Below are 10,228 nucleotides of genomic sequence, written 5' to 3'. Positions count from 1 at the left end.
GATAGTAGGCATAGGCTTGTACAATAATTCTAACTATAGTGAAATCTCTTTCGTGTTTGAAAGGGGACTGGAGTACTCTCGGATTGTGAGGGGAACCAGTATATATCGTTGTGTTCTTTATCTTTTCGCTTTTACCGCTTTCATTACCATTACCAAGAAAAAGATAAAAACCATCAAAAGCCTTCAAACACTTAACCAAAATTTTAGTAAAGACATTATCATAAAACCGATTATTTTTGAAAACCTAATTCACCCCCCCTCTTAGGCACATCTGATACTTACAAAATCAACCCCCTAGACCAAACAAATCCAATCCACAGCGACACTATGATCGTCTGACAACAGAATGAGCTCCTCCATATCCTCTCCGCTGGGATCGGAGTCTTGCGAGCTCTTCTTCAAGTCGAGCTGATTTGGCTTTTTCTTCCATCAACTGTTGTTCTGAATCCTGCATCCTTCTCTTGCTATTGCTTTCGGACCTTCGCAACTTCGCACATTCCTGCTGTTTTCGGTACAAGCTTTCTTCCATCAAGTCATGAGATCGCCTTTGGGCACGTGTCATGCTTGAACCTTCACCTTGCGCATGCTTGAGCTTACGAGCCAATTCCGCCTTTTCGCGATCTTGAAAATACCTCTCCAAGCCAACCTCATTGTCCTTTGCTCTTAGTTTGATGTTGTCCGCTTCAGTTTGAATATAGAGTTCAGCCGCAACGGTATCAGATAAAACCACGGGAGGTTGCTCATACAATGGACATGACCTCGCAAATGGCAACAACAGATTTGCCACTCTCGCTTCAACCCACTTTCGGTAAGGACCCATGGCAATGGGAACTTTCTTGCTCAAAGTAGTCTGATCCCTTCTATGGACTTTGGTCCAAGCATACGCTATCTTTTCTAGCTCCAGAGGATCTTTACCATCAGCAAAGTACACTGATTCAAACGCTTCTACGTCATTCTGAGCCCTTTCCATTGCATATCCCAATTGACGATAGGCGAGGGTGGGATTGTAACTAATGCAACCTCTGGTTCCCATGAGAGGAACGTTGGGATATTGACCGCGACTAGTGATGATGTTCCAAATTTCCCCCACACAATAGTTCCACCTGATGTCATAAGATGTGAGGTTAACAATCCTATCTGACCATTTAAGAGAACTCTTCTTGAGCACAAAAGGTCCTCTCACCGGAAAATGCAACATGAACCACTGATACAACAATGGAAGACAAGAACCAACAACATATTCTCCCTTCTTACTTCTCGAATGGATCGAAAAATAAGCATCTGCAAGCAACGTTGGCACGGGGTTTTTGTTCATAAAGACACAAATCGCCGCCAAACTCACAAAGTTCTCTTTTGATGGGAATAAGACAGTACCATAAATCATGATAGCAAGCAAACGACTAAAATCAACCCACTGCTCGTTCTTAGCCGCGTCCTCAGCCCTACTGATCAAAAAGCAAAGATAGAAACCAGAAACACCGCCTGATGACTTCCAATTTCTTTCCACCTCCTTTATACCCATGTGAAGAGCTTCAGCTATTTTTTCAAATCTCACAACCTCGGGAACTCGAATGAAAGGTACATCATCAGTGATTCGGATGTTGAGTATGTAAGAAAACTCCTCGAGTGTTGGCACCAATTGATAGTCCTGAAATGTAAAACACCTCAACTGTGGATCATAGAACTGAAACAGGGTGATCAAAGCCATTGGATCGAAAGATGTATTGAGGATGGAGAGCAAATTGCCATAATCATGATTGAAGTCACAGAGAACCTCCCCTTCCAACCGAGAACTCAAACCAATCAACCCCGAAACATCAATATCCGGAATCTTATAAGCTCTAGTATGCCTCGTACGTTCTTTGACAGTATCAGTGGGAACGTCCATCTTCAACTTGGGTGAACTCCTGAATGTCCCTGAAAATATGACATGCAAATGCTTATTATACATATCTTTTTTTTTTGCGTTTCTTTTGGAAATAAATATGCTATGATGCAGAGTGGTGGGACTTGTTGCCGCCCACCAGGCATTCTGGACTGCCGGTAACACACATAGTACAGAGCCAAAGGTTCGGCTCCAAATAATATATCACACGGAACATAGAATGTCAAACCACGGAACCACCACCCATAGTCAACAACACACTGGAATAGAACACAGATCACCAATCAAATAAGAACCATAGTACCCCACGAACAGGAACCAATAGTACACTCGAACGAGAACAGCGGTAACCCTCGAACAAGAACAGCGGTAACCCACGAACGAGAACAGCGGTAACCCACGAACAAGATCCAAAGTCACCATCAATGTACCTGTTAATCAATGATTGATTCCCGCCCCACTCACGGGTAAATCTAGGCCAAGGTAGGTCAAAAAGCCAACAGAGGATCGAATGTAGGCGCTATCATACGATATTGCCTCATTCCACCAAGCTCTGCCCGTGGATACGTGATCAGATCAATCAGGCATACGCCTTCTGTCCGTCACGGCCACTCTATTCCTAGTTCCTATGGTATCACTCATAGCCTGGGTATTGGGCCTTTTACCTCTTGAAACACCCACCCACAGATAGAAATCCAGACAGTCCAGAGTATGATGCAGAAAAGTAAAAGCGCACATAGAATGCAATGCAAGCAGGTAAATATGCAAAGCAGTAAAGCACCCAAAGATAAACACACAAGCGCTAGGATCGACTCGCTGAGTCCGGACCCGCAATAGGTCGAGACGTCCCCAGCAGAGTCGCCAGCTGTCGCTACCGCGAAAATTAACAGAGTCGCCACTAACATATTTATCCTGAAAAGGAAGGGAATGCCAGCAAACCACAAAACAAAACAACGGTCTCACGACCAGAGAAAAAGGGTAAGGGAGTCGGTTACGCGAGGGGAAGGTGTTAGCACCCCTCGCGCCCGTCGTACTCAATGGTATCCACGCCTGTGTCTAAATCTATGGGTGTGTAAGCAAATCTATGCTAATCTGGACTAAAATGAATGCAGAATGTAGGGAAAAGAAAGTGTTATGCTCGCACGGGCCCTACCCCGCTGCCTACGTATCTGTTTTGCAGAATCAGAGCTACCGTAGCTCGGCTAACTAATTTCTGTTTGTTTTGTGTTTTTTAGGTGAACGAGTTACATTCACACTCCGCTGCTCGACCTTTGGAGACTTATGCTTGGGAATGGAGCGGAAATAACAAGCTCTTAAGAAAAGAAAATCAAAGAGTGTGGTTTGTGTTTTAAAGAATGCATGAGGAAAACCTAAGCTAAGGGGGAAAGCTTGCTACCTAATGTTATCATACAAAGGGTGCAAGTCTAAACTAAACTAACAACCTACGAGGGAAAAGGGGAAGCAAACAAGAGTATCACACAAACGAGCGTCCGCTCGTAAAGCAAACAAACCAACGGTACTGACCGAGTGGTAGAAAAGCGGTCCCGCCATAGCCAAGGGGAGCAGCTCAACCCAAGTTAACCAAGCATTAGACCTCGCAAAAATGATCGGGCCATAGACAAGAGGGCGGACCCCTCTCAGCAACCAAGCCGTTACGGATCGTAAAGGAAAATGGTGCGTGCGTACACCGAGCATCAACGTCGAGCGACGTGAGCTATAGGAAAGGCGGGGGTCCGGCTGCATGAACCATTTTCCTGACATACTCGATAAGCAAGCAACGCGTAGCATGCGCATACTGAACAGACTCGATGAGACTAGGCGGGGGTTGATTTCTAACCCTTTCCGCGTGCCTTCCATGAGGACTTAACGGAGTGCCATATAGGACTTATTACACCGTGACTCCCTGCCGCAAAGCACAAATATAAACACACCAACAAAAACAGAGCCTCTTTCGAGGACTTGGCCAGATGCATGTCTAAGTCCTACTTCTCATGTTATAGGATGATGCGAGAAAGCGATAAAGTGCAATAGAAATAAAATGAAACTGGATCAATACCAGACGGATGATGATCCGTAAACTAAAGCGAAGCAAAGCGAAGAAACTAAGAATCCCGCGAGCGAGCTAGCAAATCAAAAGAAAATGGTCAGCACACCGATTAGCCATGAAAGCACACAAAGGTCGACACGCACGTCGAGCACAATCACAATACACCTGCAAGAGGAACAAGCAAACCAAACAAGCAGATATAAAGTAATGGGGACGTGTCTCTAAGATGAGAACACGATGCGAGTGGATAAGATTGTGTCCCGCAAATGAAACGGGACACACAAGTAATAAGCGCCAATCGGTGACTATCCAGGAACCTTGCATACTAGCACACAAGTTAGAGATAACAAACATCGCAATCGGAATTGCGTTATTACTATAAAGCGGAAGGAAACGGACAAGTGATGTAAACATGAAAGGGACAATGAAACATCAAGGGGAAATCAAACATGGATGATCTACAAATTAATGCAAACAAAGCATCTAGCAAGATAGTACGTCTCATAAGCTTTCCTTCGATATAAAGAACGTGCAAATCGGAGTTACGAGTAAAAAGTTATGCAAGGTTGAAGTTGGAAAAGAAAACACAAAATTTGAACACAGGAACCGGTTCCTGCATAGGACAACCCGGTTCCTAGTACAAAAAACCAGAGACAAAAAACTGGGAACCGGTTCCCACCTAGGGACAACCCGGTTCCTGGTACAAAAACACAGGGGGAAAAAACAACGCAGGAACCGGTTCCCACCTAGGGACAACCCGGTTCCTGGTACAAAAATCCATAGAATCAGCATTTTGGATTGAGTGGGAACCGGTTCCCGCCTGGGACAACCCGGTTCCTGGCGTAGCAAAACAAGTTTTTGTGCATTTTTAAGATCCCGGAGCCATTCGCACTCAATCCAAAATCATTCCATAGGCAATTATCACAAGCAAACATCAAATTATGAATTAAGCACGAGTCCACAAGTAAAATTATCCTAATTATGCAAAGTGCGACGCGTCGAGCCAAGCAAACATCAAGCAAAAGTGCACCACATACATTTATACAAACACTTTGAGTGCAACACAAGTAACATACATGGATATTAGCAATTATGCACACAAAATCAACACCGAATCATAGATCTATACACGAATACCACAATTCATCATCAACAGATATCAATTACACACAATCAAACATCAATTCAAACGCGATTCACATGAACACGACTAATTCGAGCAAAAGATGAGCAAATTCAACGATCAATCATCATCAACCATCCATAAATCAAGAACAAGATATAGATCTAGATCCTAATTCACATAATGATCAACAATTAAGCACTTAATTCAAGATCCGAAAGCTTACCGGATGAAGATCCAAACCGAAGCGCGAACACGACACGATACGAACACGAACACGACGCGAAAACAAAATCCGAAGTGAGAGAGAGGGAGGGCGCGCGAGATCAAGTAGAGGAAGGAGAAATTCAAACTCGAGATCTTGATTTTCAATCCATGTTGATCTTGATCTTGATGAAGATTGATGAAAGCTTTATGTAATTTGTAGTTTTGATTCAAGAGAATTGAGAGAGAATTGAGAGAAAGTGTTTGTGATCTTTTTGGTAAATTGAAATTATGAGAGTCCCCCTTTTGATTTGTGAAGAGCAAAATGGTTATATATTGTCAACGCGAAATGTCCAAATTGCCCTCGGTGCGTCTTATTTTGGCTCGTTTTTAAGGAAACTCGGTTCGGCTCTAAATTTCGGAACTAAACCGATGCCATTGCGAAGATGACCAAATTCTTGACTCAATGCCGCGAGAATCACCTCAATCCGATAAGCGATGAAGAAAATACGCGCGTTTGAATGGCGAGAAACGCCGATTCATCTGGTGCGACTGTGCAGAATTTTGTGAGTACCGCTCAAAGAACTCGATAAAACCCTATCTTCGGCTCAGAATCTGAACATGCATGTGTGACGAAGAATCGAAGCTAACGAAATTTCCGAGAAAATGCCGCCGGAATGGACTTCATACGATGAAAATCGAAGGAGTTATGAATTTTCGAACTCGGCGCGACATACTCGAAAACACACTTTTTACCGAAACAAGGCCATGATCCTTAAAATTCTGGGAATTTTCCGTGCATAATCGGCCTTCGGTCCGAACATATGAAATCTTGGTAATGATAGTATGGAGCTCCAGTTAAATTTTCAAGTGAATCCGACGAGCGGATTAGGAGATATGAATTTTCCGAGGTCCGAAACCCTTCATTCAGCACTGTTTTTCACTACGAAACCTCAAGTACCTTGCAAATCTGGAAACCTTCCTCAAAGAATTGGCTTCCAAGCCGAACACGAAAGTTGTAGATATCTTCGAAACAATCAAGACAACGCGGGAACTTAGCTCATATCACCTTCCAAATATGACTTGCGAATTTTCTCTTATTTCCACTGTTTAAACCATTTTCCACGCCTTATCTTCTTAAACCCATGGAAACTCTTTATTATTTTTCTTCAATTTTTGGATGACGAAATAAATGTCATTATTAACTTATGGCTCCAATAAAGAGGGCAAATTTTGGGGTGCAACAGCGCAGGCCCCCAAATATCTCGGGCACGAGCCCCATAAATCCAAAAATCAAAAGGCGGCACGCAGGCCAGGAAAACAGAGGCACGCAGGCCCTAAACAAAGCTCACTCTTCGGGTGTACCGGGAACCAGATGGCTGTCCACAATCCTGCTCGAAATCCCGATGTTATCCGTCTTCAGGCCCGGATTCAGAAGCTTCAACTGCTGGACAGCACATTTAAACCCCTCCTCGGCCATGTCAGCAAGCTCGATTTTCAAGTTGTCGATCTTCTCGACAAACTCAGCCCTCGACTTTAGCACCGCCACATCCGAAGACTCCTCAGCCGTCGGCTCCCAAGCTTGTTCAAGTTTGGCAACCTTCTTTTTCTCCTCCTCTACCTCCTCATCTTTCTGCTTCACAAGGTCCTCCATCTTTTTCTTCATCTTCTCCCGAAGAGTTCTTTGCCGGGTGACTTCTTCCTCGGCGGCCCTCTTGTCGTCTTCCGCCTTCTTCAGGGCCTCGGCAGATGCGACACCCCCCTGCGCGAACATTTGCGCCATTCCGACGACCCTCATTATAGCAGCACTGTCGCTAGCCAGCTGCTTTAGGCGGGCCGAAGAGGACATCTCCTCAGCACGACGAGCCTCATCTGGAGAGATGGACAGGGGAAACTTCTCGAAAAACTGGCCCTCTTTGAAGCAAGGAGGGAGTACAAACCCGCGCTCAGCTCCAGTGGCCGGTGGATCTTCTCGGGACATCTCTGACCGACGCTGCCTCTTCGGCGTCCCCCCTTCCGGGATCACCAAAGGAGAGCCGGCAGAGCCGGAATGTTCACCTGAAGCCACCCCCCGATTCTTGTTCTTTAATGCCCGGATTCTCCTTCCATCCTGGGCCATCTTCATGACCTTGTCCTCCTTCGATGGCATAGCATCTGAAACACAAAACAAACAGTTAGTAATGAGCATTAACTGAAAAATCAAGATAAAACGACAAAAATCCACCTAACAACGCTTTGGTTTCAGCCGATGTCCGGCACATCAGGAGAGCCTTAGTGTTTATGGCCCGAGCTTCAGTCTTCGGCACACCCTCTTCGTCATAAATGGGCTCCCCCGTCCTCGTCACCCACGGGCTGAGACTGAAGCTGTCCACCCATTGACAAAGGCGAAGATACGATGTCGAGTCCTGCTCATCCAGATCCCCGTCTTCCCGAGCATAGTACTTAGGAGGGAAGTTAAAATGGCCTCTCCACCAAACAAAGGGAAACACGCTACAGAGCTTGGTCCTGACTTTTCCCTCCTCGTCCCGTTCCGGGATACCATTCTCGCCGCACACAGTCACCATCTTTGACAGCGAGGTGTACGCCGCCCGGCTGTGCAGGCGGATAACATAATAACGGTCTTTAAAATCCTTGACCGAATCAACGTACATTTTGAAGAGTTTCCGATCGGCATTCCTGAAGGAAACCCAGCTAAAGCGCCCGTCAGCCATCTTCCGTTGAACCCTGAAGCAACGCCAAAACAAGTCGGTCGTAGCTCCAATGCCCAGATAGTCACAGACGATCTCGAATGCCCGCATGAAAGCAAAGGCATTCAGATGCAACTGAGACGGAGCCAACGCGAGACGCACCAATAGTGAGACTTGGAAGCTGGTGAAAGGCAGGCGGAACCCGAGCTCCTGGAAGACATACTCGTACATAGCAAAACTGTCCCCACGGAAGTGTGAACAGATGCGTTCCTCGGCCGTCGGACAGACCACCTGGAAATTCAATTCGTCACTCGGCCCTCGAACCTCGACCTTACGGAAGGCCCCGACCAGTGAGTCAGTATACCGAGACACTTCGAGTTGAGGCTCTTCGGCCACCCAGCCTAAATCTACCATGAAGTCATATTCAAAGAGCGGAGTTAGAGGAACCTCCTCGTCTGATTCCGAGGGCACATCCTCCTCGTCGCCTTCCTCTATCACTGTAAGATGCGAGCTCTCAACCTCCACTTCCTCCACTTCAGAACTACTCACACTTGTACTCCGCGAACCGTCCCACGAGCTGGAACTGGAGCTAGACTTCGAGCTGGACCTCGAGCTAGACCCCGAGCCTGATTCACCTGCATGCAGAAGGAAAAAATGAATTCGACCGATCATCAAATCCACCCTTCCACCGCGATGCAAGTGAAAGGGTGGAACGGCGAGCAATAGTGCCACCGACCAAACCCCTTCGAAAAATAAGTTAGATCTATGGCTAAGGCCCTCCGCCGAGAGAAGCTTAACTTAACATAAAAAACACGAAGATACTCGGGTCCAACTCCAACACCCCGGCGGAAACCTTGAATACGCCGGGCATGGCTGTGAATAAGCCGACAGGTGACTTAAAGACGCCGGCCGTTCTATGAATTTGGCGATCGAAAACTCGGGGAAGTCGAGCAGACGCGAGAAAAATTTAACATCTACATTGACCTTTCCCGGGCATCGCATGAATAACCCGGGGAGAAGGCCTAGTTTCATGCCTATTTGCCGAGTTAGATGGCAAAAAACGGCGAATCACCTCATAAACCCGTCATAACTCTAAAGAAAAGCGTGTAAAATCTAAAGAAATCCTAGACGTACCTGATTCAGACATGATTTCGTTGAACTTGATTGATGAAAGAACACTGCAAAAAGCAAAGTCTGGGATTTGATTTGAAACACCGAGCACGCAAGCGGGGAGCAGAAAAGTTCCTAAGCGAGGAGTTTCGTCCCTTTTTATAAGGGGTTTCCCAGAATACGAAACATCACGTCGGCTGACACATATCCCCTAGGCGCCGCCACCTACCCCTAGGCAATCATTACCTATTCCATGTCAGCGCGTGTCGCCCACACGCGACTTTTCGTTCCAATCCACAGATCGTGCCTTCCGAGCACAACCACTGGACGAGGATTCATCTCGCCGAGCATTACCGGGGTCTTGAAGTCCTGGCATTGTCAAAGTCACAGCTCCTTGACCAGAAAGCTCCGACTTGGGGGGCTCCTGTTCTGGACTGGGCCAAGGGTAGGCCCAACACAGTTTCAGCCCAATAAACCTCAGAGGTCCAAGCTCCCCGGTGGCTCACCTCTGGGTCTAAAGCACCCATCTTAGATGTGCTCGGCAAGACCATCTTCGTGGACCAAGTAGCACCCGGCCAGACTGGACCCCGAGTCGGTCGACCCTCGGCACCACGCTCCCCGCGAGCTGGGTTATGCCCGGCACATGCGCTGCGCGCGAGCACCTTCATCGCCGAGGACCCTGCTCCTCGCAAGGCTCCTTCATATCCAACCCTCCGAATAGTACGGAGCCAACGTGGCCCCTAAAAGACCGCGTCTCCCTTAAACTTCGGAGCGGTTAACCAGGACAGAGGGCACTCACGCACCTCCGATATTTCCGCTCAGGAAACCTGGCAGTCTCCTAGTTGGGCCTGGAAGTCCAACCCACTAGCGAGATCATGGCCCAGCGCTGGGGGCTATAAATACCCTCTTTCAATAGAGGGTCAGGTATTCACTTCTTTCTAACCTTTAGCTCGTACTTGCACTCCTTTGCTCGTCTACTCACTTTGGCATCGGAGTACCTTGCAGGTACACCCCCCCTCCTCCTTCCTAGAAGATCCAGTCCGAGCAGCCAACGACGATTCTTCTGATCAAGTACGATCAATATATATATATATACAAATTATATATATATATATATATATATATATATATATATATATACAAATTATATATATATATATATAATTTATATA

At 46.5% G+C, this 10,228-nt stretch overlaps 1 protein-coding gene across 1 annotated transcript; it reads right to left on the bottom strand.

Annotated features, from left to right (window-relative positions):
* Positions 1-325: 325 nt before the first annotated feature.
* On the bottom strand, positions 326-1,888 carry LOC131649365 (uncharacterized). The gene has a single exon (XM_058919127.1). It carries the CDS (start codon positions 1,886-1,888, stop codon positions 326-328), a length of 1,563 nt encoding a protein of 520 aa, XP_058775110.1.
* Positions 1,889-10,228: the final 8,340 nt, after the last annotated feature.

Source organism: Vicia villosa, linkage group LG2 (assembly GCF_029867415.1).
Source record: "Vicia villosa cultivar HV-30 ecotype Madison, WI linkage group LG2, Vvil1.0, whole genome shotgun sequence".
Taxonomy (NCBI): Eukaryota; Viridiplantae; Streptophyta; class Magnoliopsida; order Fabales; family Fabaceae; genus Vicia; species Vicia villosa.
This window is presented reverse-complemented; position numbering and strand designations above follow the sequence as displayed.

What these genes read in the sequence shown, in the direction of transcription:
- LOC131649365 (XM_058919127.1), bottom strand. Translation starts at nt 1,888, where the DNA reads ATGGACGTTCCCACTGATACTGTCAAAGAACGTACGAGGCATACTAGA.